This window comes from Alternaria viburni (genome assembly GCF_023758015.1).
Source record: "Alternaria viburni strain BMP 2772 chromosome Unknown scaffold_21, whole genome shotgun sequence".
Lineage (NCBI taxonomy): Eukaryota > Fungi > Ascomycota > Dothideomycetes > Pleosporales > Pleosporaceae > Alternaria > Alternaria viburni.
Genome location: NW_026055790.1, coordinates 495,522 through 513,811, shown reverse-complemented (window position 1 = coordinate 513,811; position 18,290 = coordinate 495,522). Strand labels below are relative to the sequence as shown.

At 52.8% G+C, this 18,290-nt stretch overlaps 7 protein-coding genes across 7 annotated transcripts; 4 read left to right on the top strand and 3 right to left on the bottom strand.

The window, feature by feature from the left end:
- Positions 1 to 36: 36 nt before the first annotated feature.
- J4E79_008746 (uncharacterized protein) lies at positions 37 to 3,383 on the bottom strand (the record flags this gene model as incomplete). The annotated part of the gene is made up of 7 exons (XM_049357600.1): positions 37 to 731; positions 781 to 892; positions 943 to 1,116; positions 1,161 to 1,650; positions 1,699 to 1,860; positions 1,909 to 2,825; positions 3,018 to 3,383. The coding sequence occupies 7 exons, from the start codon at positions 3,381 to 3,383 to the stop codon at positions 37 to 39; spliced, it is 2,916 nt and encodes a 971-aa protein (XP_049208071.1).
- Positions 3,384 to 7,081: 3,698 nt separating this feature from the next.
- J4E79_008745 (uncharacterized protein) lies at positions 7,082 to 8,282 on the top strand (the record flags this gene model as incomplete). The annotated part of the gene is made up of 2 exons (XM_049357599.1): positions 7,082 to 7,133; positions 7,186 to 8,282. The coding sequence occupies 2 exons, from the start codon at positions 7,082 to 7,084 to the stop codon at positions 8,280 to 8,282; spliced, it is 1,149 nt and encodes a 382-aa protein (XP_049208070.1).
- A 1,963-nt stretch (positions 8,283 to 10,245) lies between these two features.
- On the top strand, positions 10,246 to 11,565 carry J4E79_008744 (uncharacterized protein; the record flags this gene model as incomplete). Its single annotated transcript, XM_049357598.1, has 1 exon — positions 10,246 to 11,565. The coding sequence occupies one exon, from the start codon at positions 10,246 to 10,248 to the stop codon at positions 11,563 to 11,565; it is 1,320 nt and encodes a 439-aa protein (XP_049208069.1).
- Positions 11,566 to 11,790: 225 nt separating this feature from the next.
- J4E79_008743 (uncharacterized protein) lies at positions 11,791 to 13,297 on the bottom strand (the record flags this gene model as incomplete). Its single annotated transcript, XM_049357597.1, has 4 exons — positions 11,791 to 12,491; positions 12,859 to 12,873; positions 12,927 to 13,109; positions 13,165 to 13,297. 4 exons carry the CDS (start codon positions 13,295 to 13,297, stop codon positions 11,791 to 11,793), a joined length of 1,032 nt encoding a protein of 343 aa, XP_049208068.1.
- A 1,219-nt stretch (positions 13,298 to 14,516) lies between these two features.
- Positions 14,517 to 15,389, top strand: J4E79_008742 (uncharacterized protein; the record flags this gene model as incomplete). The annotated part of the gene is made up of 1 exon (XM_049357596.1): positions 14,517 to 15,389. The coding sequence occupies one exon, from the start codon at positions 14,517 to 14,519 to the stop codon at positions 15,387 to 15,389; it is 873 nt and encodes a 290-aa protein (XP_049208067.1).
- A 217-nt stretch (positions 15,390 to 15,606) lies between these two features.
- Positions 15,607 to 16,463, bottom strand: J4E79_008741 (uncharacterized protein; the record flags this gene model as incomplete). Its single annotated transcript, XM_049357595.1, has 2 exons — positions 15,607 to 15,650; positions 15,710 to 16,463. The coding sequence occupies 2 exons, from the start codon at positions 16,461 to 16,463 to the stop codon at positions 15,607 to 15,609; spliced, it is 798 nt and encodes a 265-aa protein (XP_049208066.1).
- Positions 16,464 to 16,800: 337 nt separating this feature from the next.
- On the top strand, positions 16,801 to 18,010 carry J4E79_008740 (uncharacterized protein; the record flags this gene model as incomplete). The annotated part of the gene is made up of 3 exons (XM_049357594.1): positions 16,801 to 16,827; positions 16,879 to 17,721; positions 17,777 to 18,010. The coding sequence occupies 3 exons, from the start codon at positions 16,801 to 16,803 to the stop codon at positions 18,008 to 18,010; spliced, it is 1,104 nt and encodes a 367-aa protein (XP_049208065.1).
- Positions 18,011 to 18,290: the final 280 nt, after the last annotated feature.

Sequence of the window (18,290 nt, the reverse complement as noted above, 5' to 3'; positions counted from 1 at the left end):
GGTAATAATTTCTATTCATTTGGCAAATCACTACGACTACGACCTAGCCGTATTCCTCAACGTCTTCTGTATACAAGCACATAGCTCCGGTATCCTGAACGGCTTGCTTATCACATCGTCCATTCCCGCCTTCAACGCCACTTCTACCTGCTCGCTCCTCACATTAGCCGTCACCGCGATGACCGGTACGTGCGCTCTAACAACGCCTTCTTTCTGAAGCTCTCTGATGTTCCTCACGCATGTCAATCCATCCATGACAGGCATCTCCCAGTCCATTAGGATGAGTGCGAGTGACTTTCCAGAGCCATCAGAGATGCAGTACTTTGTTGTGCGTAGATAGTCAAGAGCTTCTCCACCATGATTCGCGACTGCGACCTGCATACCCGTATTCCGTAGTTGCTTGGCCAGGACGCGCTGGTTTACGAGGTTGTCTTCGACGATGAGGACGTGCAGGTCTTTGTTGGGTATGTCGTTTGCAGGAGCGGAGGCTTGGGGTGGTTCGTCCGATTCGTTGCGCGATCGACTTGAAAGCAGCGTTTTTTGCGCACGTATGCTTAAGCTAACGGCCGCATCGCTTTCCGACCGGTTAAAGTTGGGGCGAATAGTGCTTCTACGACTCTTCACGTAGAAGGAAAATGTGCTTCCGACGCCGGCTTTAGATGCAAAGCCGATAGCGCCGCCGTGCATCTCAGTAAGCTTTCGTGAGATGAAGAGACCCAGACCGGAGCCGCCTAAAATACGTCAGCAAGTCGTTTAGTTGCCTTCAAGGTTAATAATCACCATAGTCGATATGTGTGCGCGGAGACGCTTGCGAAAAGCGTGCGAAAAGGAGCTGATGTTCTTCGTCGCTCAAGCCACGGCCCGTGTCCTGCACGGAGAAGATGATGTAGACCTTTTTGCGTTAGTGGAAGAACTGAGACATCGCCTTCAACAGCAGCTTACTAGCTCGCCCTTCTCCCAATCTGCTTGTAGAGTCGCTGCTTCTGATGTTTCCGAGCTACGCGAGAATGGCACGCTGAAACTGTGGGTCGGCTGCTTTAGGGAGACTCCCAGACTGACCCTGATCTCGCGTATCTCTTCTAGTCGGGTGAATTTGATTGCATTGGTGATAAGGTTCTCAATTGTCAGCCGAAGCACCTCAATATGTTTCACGTACTTACGATAAGAATCTGTAAGACCCTTGTAGGGTCTAGCGAAACGAGATCGACCGCGATCTTTTTGCATGACTCTTCGAGCTGGAATCGCAAATCCACACCAGCTGATTTGGCTTCACCTTCGAACATTTTCACCGCGTCTCTCGCGATTGAGTCGAATTTTACATCGACTGGGGTCATTACAAACAAACCGGAGTCCAGCTTAGACATGGTAAGCACGTCGTCCACAATAGTCTTCATGTGCTTCGAGCACTGGACAATGGTTTCGGCAGCGTCAACGGTATGCTCCAATATAGTCTGGTAGACCTTCTGATAATCTGTCGACCTGCTGAAGTTCTTGTGAGCCGAGATAATGCTATCTGCACATTGGACGATCGCTGACAAAGGATTTCGCATCTCGTGTGATGTCGTGTCGATGAAGTTTTCCAGACTGCGCTTAGATTCTCGAGCCCTCGTCGCCTGGGTAGCCTGAAGTTTCTCTCCCCATTTCTGCTGACTGTTCAAAGTCTTTAGTCAAGTATAGCGAGATGAAGGAATAACGTACCTGATGTCGGTACAGCAACCGATGATCTCTACTACTTCTCCGTTCTCATCGAGCTCAGGGAAGATGGATGTAATGACCCACATTGGCTCCTGTTCGGGGAATGTATCATCCATATGCTGGGTAGGCGCATTCCACCTCTTCTTGAGGCGTAACTCAAATGATCTGGTCATAGTAAGCTTTGTCGTACGTCATGACGTACCTATCACTTACTGATGCTGTTTGGTCTCGACAAGTTCCTCAAACTTTGCTTGTCCCATTTCGACGAAGTCATCGTCGATAAGCTTACTCCACGCGTCAGCGAGATCAGTTGCAGGATCCACTGGACCAAGCATCTCAAACCACGCTTCGTTCCTATACGAATAGACCCCGTCCATTCCTATGAGAAAGATGCCAATATCGGCACGCTCTGCGAAGCGTTTGAACTTGGAGAAATTGCGCTCAGACTCCGCTTGGGACAGAGTCAACTGTTCCTTTAGCTGCGATTTCATTGCTTCTGCGTTTGCGATAGTCCGTTCTCGACGGCCAATGTCCTCTTCATGGAGTAAAATTGATGTTAAGCAGGTAGAAAGCAGGCGGCTGGCGACCAGTATGAACTGGAGATAATCCTCGTCAAATGGTCGACGGGGATTAAGCCCAATAACCATGAAGCCAAGGATATTGTCCTTTGAAGAAGTCGGGTTTAGAGGGCAGATGGCTGCCGCTCGGCAGGGATCACCGAAGCCCTGCCACTCAACGTCCTTGACCAACGCTGCCGCCACAGGATCCTGATCGAACCGAATGATAATCGGCTTCCGGGCAGTAAGAGCTTGGCGAAAGTATGGAGTAAAGCCATGGTCTTGTTGGAAGTCCAGATGATCGGGACCTGCGGGCGACCCTTTCGGAAGACCGAATGAGCCACGAAGCTTGCAGTGTTGTTGGTTCGTATCGGAAAAGCGAGTTCTACTCGATTCAGACCCATGCCCGTCTGCTTCAGCCGAATACAACAATGCGAACGGAATATCTTTATCGTTGCGGGATAGAACTTCGGTGGCGAGAACCCAGTAAGTATCCGTATTGCGCGCCCTGGGTATCTCCTCGCTTAGCTCTAGGAGAACGCGCGAGCGTCTTTGTGCAATGACCTGTCTAGTCTACAGGGCTGTCAGCAGGTTGCACAAATGGCTTCGCAGCTTCAGACATGGCTCCCAAGAGTTGCGACGGCATACTAGTGCAAGAGTCCATGCTTCCGTGAGTACCATCTTCATCGGTACGTAGCGTCAGATGCGCCACTGGAAGAGCAGGTGCTTAAAATATGCGCTGAAAGTGCGAGAGTTGCAACATACCGTTTCTACCAGGGGCTCATAATGCCCAACTGTGATACCCTCAGCATCTAATATGGGTATGAACTTTAAGGAGAAGTACGTCTCTTCCATGAAACCGCTGCGTACCATGTGTATCGAGGTGTTCGTCTTTTCCACGGTTTCTCCTGCGAGGTTGGTTTGTATGATGGGTTCAAAATACTGGTCCCAGACTGAAGCAAGCGCGACGCGAGCGCTGACTCCCATGCAAGGGTGGAAGCCACCCAACAGCTCTATCTCTGCTTCGTTGTAGATCATGATCAGATCCGGACCGTAGAAAACAACTGCTGGCCGTGGATCTTGCATGACAAGATTGGCGATACTGCGAAGCTGCGACGACCAGGAAGACATTGGGCCAAGAGGAGTGGAGGCCCAATCAATGCTGCGCGCCCAGGCTGCATGTCGTGACAACCGCAGAGGAGGAAGTTCATCCGTCCAATCGAAGTTTGGTACTTTCGATTTTGAGGTTTTCCGAGTGAGAGTGGTCATTCCAGAGCCCTCACTGCCGGTGCATGTGGCCAAGAGACCGCTTATGACATTCCAGCGGCCAGCCACATGGATCTTCATCCAGTTGAACCCATGATAAAGGAACGGCTTATCCGATGTGTCGTGTGTCAAAGACCAGCTTCGAAATTTTGTAAATGGGGCATAGCCTTCTTCATTAGTAGAGTACGCACCACCATCTCGGCTTAGTAGCTGCAGTAGCCCTCCGGGGTCGGTGGCGGCCATGGCCGAATTCCAATACTCCAAATGGCATTCATTTCCGGACTTTGGGCTACCTGGCGATGTATCGATGATGAATGTAGGTCGTGGATCTTGGTCCAGCAAGTCCAGCATGCCGATGCGACGCAGGGATGACGTGCCATTCTGAGTTGGTTCGAGGGGTCGCTTCTCGCGTGCAGGCAAGGCCGTCATGATAGGCCGACTCTTGGCGTTGCATGTGGCCGTCTATCCTCCTCTTGCGCAGCCGCTATTGAAGATGATGTCGTGACAAACGTTGCCCTCGTCTCAGCCATGTGGAACGCTGTCATGGGATTCTGGGTGCGCTTGGAAAAGTGGAATTCGATCTGAGTGCCTAGGCCGGTCGTGTGGATCAGCCGCATGCCGCTGGCCGAAAATAGCGCCGATCCCGTGCGATACCCAGGTACCTAGAGATCGCTTCAGGCTCATGAATTTCGTCTCTCCCTCATCACCTCCATCGTGGATGTAAAGGTTTTCACCTGTGTCTGATCGAAAGCAGCTGCCAGAGTGACGGCAGGCTTCAAGCGATGATTCGTCGCCCATCCATCCCTTGTCCCCCGTCGCTTCTCCGCCACCAGCTGTCGCATCCGTAGCGTCCAGCCATCCTTTTTGGCTGCACACGAATTCCCGACACATTTCCCGAGAGCCAGACCATCTATTGTCGATGCAGATGGATGATCTAATATTAGATGCGATGCGATGGCGACGACAGCACACCCGCACGGCAGCCTCGCACTACACGAAACGAGAGACAACCGCAAATCGGCTGCGATGATACCGCAAATCGGCATGGACTATGGACCTTACCAGGGCAACGGCCTTCTATGCTTACTCCCTTCACGCGAATTCATCCCAAAGCGGACAGACGAATGTCGCTTCTCACCGATTATATTTGACGAGGGTGGTGCCATGATGCAAGGCTGTGCAGCCATAGCCAATCACGAAATTTCGATACACGCATTACTGGCCAAATCCTGTCGCGGGTCTGCAATGGGTGGTTGAATGCTTATCATGTCAGCATAAGATGGGGGCGTCTTCCAGCCTTGCTGGTGGAAGTGCTCAAAAGTCAGTCTTCCCCGCAGTCTCCTGGCCTTTCTTTCGTCTTGAGGCAGCCCTTTCCTTGCCTCAGCCATCTCATACTCGCCGGTCTCAGCTTACTGCCATTACTACGAGGCTCTTGGCTAAACGCGAACATGCCAATCATAGGGAGTACCGTTGTCGGTACAACAGCTGCAGCTGGGACCTGTATTGTTAGGGTCCCTACCGCACAAACTGTGGTCTTACCGACCCCGGGAGCCGCCGAAATCGTCAAACGAGAGTTGGCCTGGTCGCACAGCGAAGTCTATGTAACCTCTTACGGAACATCAACAGCTCTTAGAAATCTGAACGTACCAGACTTAACGACAATACACACGCCGGACCCATCATGCATCGATAGATGGGTGTTCCTCCCAACATCAAACTGCGGCGATGACAACGGTACCGATGACGTCGTCTGGTCTGTACGTCCTGATCGTTTGGCCATCCCCGATCCATCGTACAATGGTTATCAACTCTATGGCTCACCCACTTACAGTCCCGGGGTCTGTCCCAGTGGGCAAACTATTGCCGAGGTAACTGCGTTTGAGAGCAGTGCTTCGAACGGGAATAGGACTTTCTGGCAAGCGAGTTGTTGCAGAAGGTAAAATGCTACCAAATCCGTCTTCTTGGTCTGGCGCTGATACGTGACGAGTAGCGGTATGAGCTTTGGCTCTGAATCCGCCGATCTCTGCCTGTCTAGTTTCTCGACACCCTTCCATGCATACGCTGCAATGACAACCGCGCCTGCATATGATGGAGAAGACGTTTTACCGGTATACGATTATACAACCACCTACTCGTCAGGCCAAAGCGTACGTGGAACATCGGTCATATCAGATATCACAACGCTTTCAACGGGTCTAGCCGTTGCCGATCCTGTCGTTGTGGCCTGGCAGATAGAGGATGTTGATACGTTCCCGAGCGAGTACGTCAAGTCTTTGGTTGCGAGGTACAGTGTAGCCGTACCAGCCGGTACATCTACACCAACCATCAATGCATTGGAGCCAACAACTGCACCCGCACCATCTTCCTCTTCCAGTAGTATCAGTACGGGTACAAAAATAGGAGTTGGTGTAGGGGTGGCGCTTGTTGCCGCTCTAATCGGGGGCTTGTTGATTTTCTGGTGTCTACGACGACGTCGGAAAACTGCTGCGAACGAGGAACCGGATGTCGTCATACCGGAAATGGAAGATCAAGACTACGCGCACAGCCAGCGCAAATGGTACACCGGCGGACGATGGAGGAGCGAAGTTGATGCTCAAGCGACCCAAAACGAGCTTGACTCGAAGCCAGTGCATGAGTTACATGAACCACCGGCTGAACTGGAGGCACACGAGCCTTTCGTCGAAGACGCCAACGTTGCGCTAGAAGTACAGAGAAACAGCCTAGAGGGCGTACGTAATGATGACGGTCCTCACGAGCGAGCGTGAACTTCACAACATGTAAGAGGAAAGGGCAGTTGGACGACGGCAACACGATTTCTTGAGGAACACGCGCGGTCTTTGTTTTTCCTTATTGGTGGGTCGCATGTCGCAATCTACATTGTTCTGTGTCGAGCGACTCATCCCTCAAGATCATGTCTCCCGCACTACGTACTCTCTTAGTTCTCGTCGCAGCTCGAATTCCTCCAGAACTAATCTACAACTTCAGGGCATTTCGACAGCAATATGCAGCTCCAAGCAAACAACGAACTAATCTCCGCCTCGGCATCACCCAATCTCCATCTCGGCCTCGCGTATCACCATGAAACAAGCTTCTATGAGCAGGGAGCGTTTCATGAATCCTTCATCACCAAGCCGCTCGCGCTAGTCCCGGTAAGGCATCGTGTAGGCCAGACTAAGGCCGATTCGGGCTTGGTGTTGCCGACGCGAACGTTTCATAGCGGAATTTCCACCACCAAACGGCTGTCAAGCCCTCGGCGTCCTGTCAGAACTGTTCATTCCTGCGTGTACCGCTCGCGCGATACTCAATATGGGTGCGCGCGTTTCCAAAATATTGACATGCGATGCGTTCACGCCGTCTAGATGCCGAGTAATGATTTGCAGGTGTATGCGTTGAGTCAAGCAGCCTTCTTATATGGTCTGCTGCATCTCTTCCTGCTGGTTTGTTCGTGCTGTTCATTCGCTCACTACTGTCATTCATTTTTTGCTTTCGTAGCATTTACATTCGCTTTTCTATCAACATACAGGCCGGTCTCTGTTTTTTACATTCGAACAAATAACTTCAAGATGTTTGCCAAGACTACTCTCATGAGCGCGATGCTCAGCGCTGCGTCTGCCGGTAAGCCATCTATATCCTCCAGTAGTCCGAAAGATACTAAATGCGCATTCAGAGATGATCTGGGACGGTCGCTTCAACGACTACGCCTCCTCTGCCGACATCGCCAAGTGGTCTTTCTCCAACCCCGTCGGCGCCTACCAATACTACATCCACGGCTCCGGCCCCGTGACCGACTACGTCAACCTTGACACCACCTTCAAGAACCCCGCCGACACTGCTTCCAAGCAGGGTGTCAAGATCACCATCGATGAGACCGCGAAATGGAACGGCCAGACTATGCTGCGTACCGAACTCATCCCCGAAACCAAGGCAGCCATCAACAAGGGCAAGGTCTACTACCACTTCTCCGTCAAGACTGCCGCCGAGAACGCCCCGACGGCCACCAACGAACATCAAATCGCTTTCTTCGAGTCTCATTTCACTGAGCTGAAGTACGGCGCCTCGGGCTCGTCCAACACCAACCTTCAATGGCACGTTGGAGGTGTCTCCAAGTGGGACGTTGAGCTCGTTGCCGACGAGTGGCACAACGTTGCCTACGAGATTGACTTCGATGCCGGCTCCGTCGCCTTCTGGCACTCAACCGGCAGCGATGAGTTGAAGCAGACGGCCGGACCCTTCGATGCGAGCACCTCGTCCGACGGTAAGGACTGGCACCTTGGTGTTCTGAGGCTGCCTGGCCAGGCCGACAAGGACGGTGCTGAGGATTGGTTCTTCAGCGGTGTATACATTGAGGATGGAGAGCTCACCACCAAGATTGGTGGTGGAGCTGCGGGTGCGGCTCCTGAGAAGCCTGTCCCCACTACTATGTCCAAGGTTGTGTCTTCTGCTGCGCCTGCTGCTACTTCTTCCAAGGCGGTTGCTAGCTCATCCGTTGCTGCCGCTGAGACTCCTGCTGTTTCCTCGAGCGCCGTCGTCTCTTCCTCCGCTGCTGCTTCTTCGGTTGCTGCCCCAATCAAGACCCCGGCTGCGTCCTCTTCCGCCGCGGTTACCAGCGCTGCTCTTGTTGAGACTCCTGTCGCCTCTTCTACCTCATCTGCCGCCCCCGTGGCTAAGCCTACTGGCAGCGCTGGCTCTGACGCTGTTCTCCCCGAGGAGTTCACCATCGCCCAGTTCGTCGCTTGGCTCAAGGCCAAGACCGGCAAGAACTAAGCATGTGTCCAGCGTGAGTGCTGCTCCGAGTAGTCAGCCAATCGGTACCCCATACATTCTTGTAGATATATTTTGTTCTTATTAGCTGTTGCAATACATTGTTCGCAGTCCTTATCTTGTATCTTGTGGGCAATGCTGGTGGACATCCGTATCCGAGTGGTAGGTCGGCATGTTTCATAAAGACCCATAAATACGCTTCCCTGCACTACTGCTTATTCTCTTCACCCTGTGGTCTTCTTGCCTTACAGTCTTTTCTCTTTAACGTCGCCACTGCACCAGCACTTCCCTTGTGCGCGAATGCTCAAACGCCGGAGCACACTCTTTGGTGACCCCCGCGAAGACACCACGTGGGTTTTGATCGACCAGGGTGATCTGCACCGTCCTATGTTAAGAATTGCGATTGCGGAGGAACGGAAGCCTTCCCGTATACCTTGTTCACGGTAGAGAGCAACGGCAAGACTCCAGCTGGCGCCGAGGGTCTCGATCTATGGACCACGATATCAGTTTCGAGTGTCGCCGAATTGCGCATACTTTCAGCAGTCCGGCAGCGGTAGACAGGGAAGTCAGCAGTTCCGAGCCGTTGCATCCGTCGAAGAGTGGTGGAAACCACAACCACCGTTGCAACCGGAAATACTATGTAAGCCGGCTTCTACCATCTAGACACTTCCAAGGCCGTGTGGCGCTGCAGGCATCGGATTAGTATCCAGCGTTTCGACGTTCTGTCAGCATCCGAGTATGAGGCCGAGTTGCTACGCTGCGAACGCGGCCCGACCAATTCATCCTGAGTTTGCTCTTGGGGCTGTGTTGCATCATCTCGTTCTGTTGCAGGTAGCCTTTTCTCAGTCGGAAACGAAGCATCTATGACACTGATACCTTCTTAAGGTACCTATCTAGGTAGATACGAAACGTCCGCGACGATCTCTAGGTAAAAGCGAACCAATTGCGAGAACGTCCGCATTGACGATCGAATTTCTCGACCCCAGACCATCGATTTCCTGCAAGATGAGAGGGGAATTTGTAGGGACTCGCCGGGCTGTCAGTGAAGCTTGTCAGGCCCGCACAGGGTGCGCACGAGGCCGTGCGCTATTTCCGAATCGAGTCGGGACATTTCAATCTTGGAAAGCCTCGAAGATGTCAGGCACAAGGTTTACGGCAAAACGCAGCCTGGAAAATACCAATGCGAAAGCTGCGAAAACAACGTTTGCGATGTGTGCTACCTCAGGCTGGGATCGACCGTGAATGAAGGTTGGGCGCGGCCGTTGAATGCCACGTGAATGCGTGGCGCACGCCAAGAAAGAGTTCGCTAAACATGGTGCTACCAAGTCCCATGCGCCCGGTCCTACCTGGGTGACGTCGGCCAAATGTAAGCATCCCAGCCTCATATTCGTCGCGACGTATCGCTCTTCGTACATCAGTCGCATCTCAAACGGCGCCTCTAACCCCTTCCCAGCTTACCTGGTCAATGCGTTTGCCTCATCTGGGAGCAACATCTCTCGAACAAGGCCCGATCACACACACGAGACAAGGTACGCAAAGACCTTCTGGCAGCCTTGCAACGAATAATAAGCAGAGGATGGTGAAGAACAGGTCGTGATCCGACCCCGGGGAACGACGTAGGCGACTCTAGGGACCCGGGACAATCATCCGCAACGTAGTCCAGACCCTCCGGTGGTCTCTAAGCCGAGCACACATTCTACAATGCAGTTTCACCGTCCGGAGTTACTTTGCGAAGACCAACTCAAGCGTCCGCTCATGCAGAATAGTAAACTCACTCACAGCTGCCGCTCGTCTCCGGGGCTAGAGCAATGCCAGTCGACATGTGTATATAAGCCTGGGGGAAAGATGTGTTTTCGAAGCATCAGTCACAACGAGCTCATTTCATTCATACAATCTCCCCTCTTAACCCTGTCTCGTCATTACACATTTTCATTCCTGTCACAATACACATCACAACATCACGAGGATGTCTACTCGCACCATCATGAGTAGGCCGGCTAAGTTCCGCGCCCTTTGCCGGACATCGAACTCGCAGGCGAGCTCGGTCAGGAGGCTGGCAACTATGGCCGACTACAAGGCTGCCCAATACAGCCACCCCATGGGCGCTATGCCACCGGGTCACAAGGCCGTCGTCGGCAATCTCCAGACATTCGAGCTCCCTGAGACTCTCAGCGGCAGTGCAGCAGACAAGGCGCTTGGCAAGAACATGATAGACGCCTGGAAGAGAGACGGTATCCTCCAGATCTCCATGGACCCCATCAACCGCAAGCTCGCTGATGCGGCGTTCCTGTGCAGCAAGAAGTTCTTCGGCCTCGACTACAAGCAAAAGGCAGCTTGCTTGGATGACCAGTCTTTCGCTGGCTACATCGCTTCTGGAGAGGAGATCACAGACAACATCGCCGACTACAGCGAGATCTTCACCGTCACCAAAGAGCTCGCACAGACTGATTCCCGTGTTCAGCAGAAGTGGCCGTGCCACGGTCCCAACCCATGGCCGTTCACTCAGATGAAGACCATCATGCAAGCCTACATGGACTACCTTGGCGAGAGCGGCGAGAAGATGCTGTCGCTCATCGCGTGGGGTCTTGGATTGGAGGACGGAAATGCCCTTACCAGGTACACGCAAGATGGCTGGCACCACATGCGTGTTCTGCGCTTCCCCCAGACCGATAAGACCAACGGCAAGGGCAAGGCTGGTCGCGGTATCGGCTCGCACACTGACTACGGTCTGCTTGTCATCGCCGCCCAGGATGCCGTAGGTGGCCTGTTCATCCGCCCCCCGATCGAGGGCGAGGAGTACGCCAACTGGAAGACGACCGCAGCCGGCAAGCACGAGGACACTGATGGCTGGGTCTACGTCCCACCCACCCCTGACGTCTTCACCGTCTTCCCTGGTGACATGATGCAATACATCACCAACTCCTTCCTTCCCTCAACACCCCACAAGGTCGGCCTCAACACCCGCGAGCGCTTCGCCTTCGCCTACTTCCACGAGCCCAACTTCTCCGCCGTCATGAAGCCGCTTCCTGGCTTCGAGGCCGGTCAGGAGCCTACCGAGGGCATCCACTACGGCAGCCACTTCACCAACATGTTCATGCGCAACTACCCGCAAAGAATTACTGCAGACCGCATGAAGGCGGAGAACCGGATGGCGCTCTTGGACTCGCCTGACCTCCGCTGGAAGGACACACCGGCTATGGATGACGTAGTTCGCACTGTTCCTTACGAGGCCATTACTGAGACTGAGGTCAAGTCGATAAGTGAGAAGAAGACTGCGTCTCTCTAGATGTTCCTTTGTTTGTCTTTCCTTCTTATCAATTTATTTCTTTTGTACGCATGTGTATGCCTGGGATTGGGAGGAGCGCAAGTACCATAAGAGTACGCGGCGCAGCATCTGCTGAGGATAAATTGATACCAACTCCCCAGTTTCTTTTTTGCGCATTGGGTAGCAAAGGGCACATAACGAAGTCCTGAAGCACAACGGCATTAGCCTATGAAATCAAATCAAGTGTTATTCTTTCTCAAGCTCCTTCCCTTCCTCAACTGGTTGAGACCTGTCCACAGCACCATTTTGATAGGCGGCCAAGACCTCCGCGGGAACCTTGCGCTGCCCAACCGGCAACACCAACTCCGTATCTAACGCGTTTCGAATCAAAACTAGTGCATCATACAAACTCTGATACCTCGGTATAGGCAACTCAACATCTTCCTTGTTCGTCTTAAGAACCCAGATGTGCATGTACATCAGCACAAGCGCATGTGCCGGCGCACTCATCGGCGTGGTAATACCCTGCTGTACAGTCTCACTCCAGCCAAACGGCGCGATGGCTTTGAACTGACCACTCATTGGCCTGCTGACTTCCAAGACGGTACCTGCTTTGCGGATCTTGGAGTCGCGGACTACGCGCTTGGATACGGAGCCGTTGGGATGTGTTAGGATTTCGCTGTCGCCATATTCGCCCATACGCAGTGCGACGGTGTTTTCGAGTTCGGTGTAGTCAAACGAAAGGGTGTTGTATGAGGGGATGAGGTCCAAGATTGGACTGGCGTCGCTGCGGACGATGTCGACGAACCTGTTGTGGAGTTTCCATGATGCGAGAGATGTGGATTCGGCCATGGTGAGCTTTGATTGGCGATGCGAGTACGAGTGGTTGCTGAGCAGCAGATGTTTTGTGCGATCGACTCGTTGTCTAGTGACCCAAGAGCTAGAACCTACTTTCGGGACTTTGTTCAGCCTGGATAGTGGAGTCGAAGCTACTAGGCAACAACGCGACTTAAGATCACGGGATGTGTAGAGGTACTTGTGGAAGTTGGAAGAAAGTACTAATGAATGGCCGAATACGTACATCGCCTACGCTGTGAGTAAATAGACCTGAATGGGAAATGGAAGAAATGTACCACAGTAATTTATCGTTGGGAAGCATAGCCATCACGAGGTAGCTGAGAGAATGGGTAAAGTTGAAGTTGGCATGTCATTTCATATCATTGGGGAGTTTTCCGGCGCACTCATAACCCATGTCCTCCTTTGAAGTGTCTCATAGCCCAGGTTGCCGATACCGGGGACCTATACAAGGCTTACCAGGCAAATCCCTTACTCTGATGAACGGGTTAGCGATGAGCTTCACCGGCCTGATGTTTGCTGCATACCATAGTGAAAGTTGCCATCGTTGTTGACGATGCGCTCGCCCAAGTTGATGTCGCGAGTCTCGGGGTTGCCATCAGCGTCGAAGAGGGTGGCACGGAGGACGGGGACGTCGCCATCTCCTTCAAGTGCGAACTCGATGTTCTCGGCAGAATTGGCAAAGCCCTCGCCATCCCAGTGGAAGTTGCCTAGTGAGATCAGTATCGATACCAATACCGTGTTGAGGATGAATGTCATTCCTACCGTTGTCGTTGCCGATGCAGGTGTTGAGGTCGATCTCGGCGTCATTCCACTCGCCTTCGGCGGTCTGGAGACGAGCCTTCAACACATGGTTGTCCTCGATGCGAATGTCCTCAGCAGTGTGGTAGAAAGTCATCTTGGATGATGTTTGGGTGATAGTTGACTTGATGTAAGAAGTCAAATGAGGCTAGAAAGTGTTCAAGTGTGTGAGACGAAGAGTGAGGTTGATGAGAACTCCACAGTGAGAGGAGGAAGTTGAGGGCTTTATGCAAGATCATCGGCCGAGTACCGGCAGCCCCACGACGAGGACTGAAGTCACAGCGACCCATCCGCCAAGCCAACAAGCATTGCGTAGTCCAGATCCACCACTTGTGCAACTCCCTGGGGGCGGTAGAAAGCCATGGCCACTCTTGAGTCTTACCATCTGCCCTTGAGTTCCCTATGAGGCCGTGCCGAGTGCCGGCTTGGAGGCGGTGACTGTTTACACGAGATTACCAGATTGGGCGAACCACGTAATTCATCGGGTTACACACTGATCATGAGCAGCTGCGTAGACAACCGCCAAGGCAGGGGAGGTTGCGTACGGCCATGTACGAGCCCCAATTTGCGCCCCGTGGCTGTGTGTGAGTGGCTTTACAGCTGTGGCCTGACCGCAACGTGCATCACGAGTGGGTCTCGTGCATCGTTTGCCAATCAAGCCGTGCAGACGCGATCGTGGCTGTGCAGGCAGGAGAAGATGTTGCGTTCGCGAAGTGGATGCTTGTATGATGATGGCGTCGCGGCTTTTGTCGTTTGCTCTTGGCAGGAATGTGAGGTGTGGTGTTGAGGATGAAGAAGGAAGGGCGTCTGACAAGGAGCAGGAGATTCAGGGTGCACGCTAACCCCGCGCTAAATCCGCACGGGCCGGACCTTCCCCACCCCGTAATGCCAGTCGACTTCGTCCAATGTATCATGCCGACAATTTATCGTTCCTTGACGCAGGTTTCACCGCTTCCCACCCAGTGCAACATTTCAACTCTGTTTGATCTACTGATACGTCACGACTAGTCTCCCAACCACCTACCTACACACATCGCCGTTCATGAACAGGCCGCTCTCCCATTGCGTTGTCTGTTCCAGCAATGGGTTGAATGTTGAACAAGCCCTGTTCATCTTAGAACAAGGCGTCTAAAGCTCTGTGTATGCACAAAGTAGGTTCTACTCACACAGCGTCATTATGAGTGTGCCAATTAACCCGTGATGGCCATGTCATATTTCCAAGCGATCTTTGCCCTTCCCAGAGGCGCGGTCAATCTCCATCAGTACCACAACTGGAACGGAAAATGCCTCAACGCCCTCGCAGCAAATCGTTACCAATGAAGTCGGGCCTAAAGGGTTTGAACAAGCTACTCAAAGCCATAGGGCTGACACCCACGAGCACAACTGCTAACACCAAACCAACCACTCTGAAAGACCATGACCAGATCAAAGCGATCATAGAGCCCTTCAGACAGATCTGGATGACCGTACTAGAGAACGTTGAACACGATTGCGTAAAGAACTTCTTTACTGCTAAGAAAGGCAATGTCACCCACTACTATGTCAACATCGCAACAGATCCAAATGGGGACCCGACTACCGCAAAAGGCCGTGCAGCATTCCCACCAAGCGTACCTTACGATCTGCAAACATCCCTTATGAAGCTCGACCAATGCGACAGGAGTGCATTCTGTTTCCTATCATGGATCCAAGAAGCGCTTCGACCCATAGGCGCAACGGCAGAATGGGTCATCATCTACCCATCTCGACATACCAAAATCCATGTCAGTTCCGACCCAGACCACAATGACGATGTCTTACATTCGGTATTCGCAATTACTACCGCCAACCGCGAGCATTACTATGCTGACTTTACGCAAGAACAGTTTGGGTTTGATGCGACAGACTGGTTTGCTCAGAGAGAAGATTACCTTGCGAGACATGCGTATGGCATTGCGCGTATTGCTTCACATGAGGATGAGACTCACACAGGACAGCAAGCTTTTCATTCAAGGAAGGAGTTTGAGATTGGTATCTATATCTATGCGGCTTGCGAAGAGATCAGTTGGCCTGCTTATCGTAGGCTTTCGGCTGATGAGCGTATGTCTTGGGTTGATGCTCACACGAGAAAGATTATTGAGGGGAACGATATCGATAAGCTTTGGAAGGAAGGATGGGTGAGCGACGACGAGGATGAAGACAAGTCATGAGAGAGAAATATCCGTTGTGGTTCGGTGGTCCGTTAAGGCATGAATATTGTCATGGCTTGGTGAGTGGGACACAATAAAATGAGGGCAGTGCGGCCAGCGAAGTAGATGCCAAGATAGCAAGGAACGCGCAAATTGTCCAAAGACTCTAAACTCCCAGGCGTGATGACAGACTCAAAGATTGATTGAACTTCTCGTTGTGCTCGTCTTCGCGACGAAGCTACGGTAGCGTATACCCCCCATCAATGACTAAATTCGCCCCAGCTATTCCAGCATGTCAGCAACCTAGTATTCAAATAGCAAAGAGAAGAGAGAAGACTTACTCATATAACTACTCGCCCCACTCGCCAAAAACACATACGCCCCCTTCAACTCACCAGTCTCACACAGCCTCCCCGCAGGAACCATACCCATCCACTTCTCCCTCCACTCCTTCGGATGCACATCCAGCATATCCGTCGCAATAAACCCCGGAGAAATACAATTAACACGCGCAAAGTCCACCCACTCGACACTCAAGCAGCGCGCTAGCTGCACAACACCCGCTTTCGACGCGTTGTACGCTGCCTGTTTCTGCGGGACGTTGACAAGGATAGCGGACACGCTAGCGGTGAAGATGAGGTTGCCGTGACCCTGCTGCTTGAAGATTACGCCTGCGGCTTGCGCGGTGTAGAATGCGCCGTCGAGGTTTACGGCCATGATGTGGCGCCATTGGTCTTCGGTGTAGTCTTCGGCGGGGTGGTGTGTTGCGATGCCGGCGTTTGCGACGACGATGTCTAGGCTGCCGAAGTCTTTTGCGATGGTGTTGATCACGCGGGTTATTTCTTCTTTGTTCTCGACGGAGGCTTTGTAGGCTTGTACTCGCACGCCTGTTGCGGAGGCGATGGACGCGGCGATGGCGTCGGCGTCTTTGGTGCTGGAGTACAGGATGGCGACGTTTGCGCCGGCTTCTGCGAGGGCTTTGGAGGCCGCTAGGCCGATTCCGCGGACACCGCCTGTAACGGCTGCGGTTTTACCTTTGAGTGAGAATTGGGACGTGACATGTTCGTCTGGGTTGGAGGGTTGCGCGAGAGGCATTGTGGGCAATTGTAATCAAGGTGGAAAGTATGAAGGATGCGATGAGAGAAAAGGTTCGCAACGGAATCGGCGCGCCATGGCGATTTCGATTTTATCGGACGATGGCTATCGGAGTGGGTGTACCTGCTCGGAAAACATACCTACATCATGTGGGTAGGGGTGGTGTCATTTAGCGCATTGGGGATACACCCCGCGCAGGTTGACGGTTGCCCTTGACCCCACGATCCCCGCACTTGCGCTTCGTCACACCCGACCTGTGTCCAGGTATACTGGTCACGGGCATACAAGATGGAGCTCTCGAACTCAACGAGGCGCTGCAGTCGATCTAGAAAACAACATGTCTTCCGTAACCACCACTGAGAAGGTGAGATCGTTGTAGTGCGCTTTCCCAGTCAGAAACTGATCCATTCTCCAGAATCCAGCCTTCGTCCTTCGAGCCATCAAAGATGTCGCCTTCGAGGACCGCGAAGTGCCTAAACTACGCGACGAGCACGAAGTCCGCGTACACGTTGCGCAAACAGGAATCTGTGGCAGCGATGTACACTATTGGCAACGCGGCCGCATTGGCGACTTTGTCCTGAACAGCCCCATCATCCTTGGGCATGAGAGTTCTGGGACAGTCGTAGAGGTTGGCTCAGCCGTCAAGAACCTTCAAGTTGGAGATCGCGTTGCCATTGAGCCTGGTGTCCCTTGCAGGCGATGCGACTACTGCCGATCTGGCTCATACAATCTTTGCAACGATACCATCTTTGCCGCCACGCCACCTTGGGATGGAACGCTTGCAAAGTACTACACTGTTGCGAGTGATTACTGCTACAAGATTCCCGACCATATGAATATGGAAGAAGCAGCAATGGTGGAACCGGTTTCAGTCGCGGTCCAGATCTGCAAAGTTGCGGATTTGCGCGCGAACCAGACGGTGGTCGTCTTCGGTGCAGGGCCCATTGGAGTACTGTCGCAGGCAGTCGCAAAAGCTTCAGGCGCGAAAAAAGTCATTGCGGTCGACATCTCCCAGGCAAGACTGGATTTTGCCAAAGCATATGCGGCAGATGGCGTATTCTTGCCTCCAAGGGCAGAGGAAGGAGCTGACCCAGTCGCGCATTCGGAGAGTATTGCCGCAGCCATCAAAGAGCAATTCAATCTGGGTGAGGGTGCAGATGTCGTCCTGGAATGCACAGGAGCCGAACCGTGTATACAGGCCGGCATTAACGTGGCGAAGAAGGGTGGTACCTACGTCCAGGCGGGTATGGGCAAGGAAGTAAGTCTGCATTCCAACCGTGTCTTGCTATTCAGTTACTGACGGAGCACGCTAGAACGTCGTCTTTCCCATCACCACGGCTTGTATCCGCGCATTGACCATCAAGGGCTCTATCCGATACTCGGTTGGCTGCTACCCGAATGCGATAGACCTGGTGGCTTCAGGCAAGGTGGATGTGAAGAAGCTCATCACGAACAGATTCAAGTTCGAGGATGCCGAGAAAGCTTTCGAGCTAGTGAAAGCTGCGCAGGAGGGCGTTTTCAAGGTCATTATAGAGGGTGTGCAATAGAGATGGGCGTGAATGGAATCGAGATGTTGCATGCCATGTCCCCACTTTACGATGAGGGAAACCTGATGTGCCAATATCGGATAGCAATCTTGTCTCTGTCATACAGCCACAAAGCCATGTGCCGAAAACAGGTTCAGGTGCGTGGAGTATTGTGCGCAACATTTCGGTATCGAATGTTGCGTGGCCACACGGGAATAGTGCCATCAGCCGGTAGGCGGACGGAGTGCCGTCCATCAAGCAAATGCAGGCGCGGCGGGATGCAAAGACGAGTCTGGAGTGT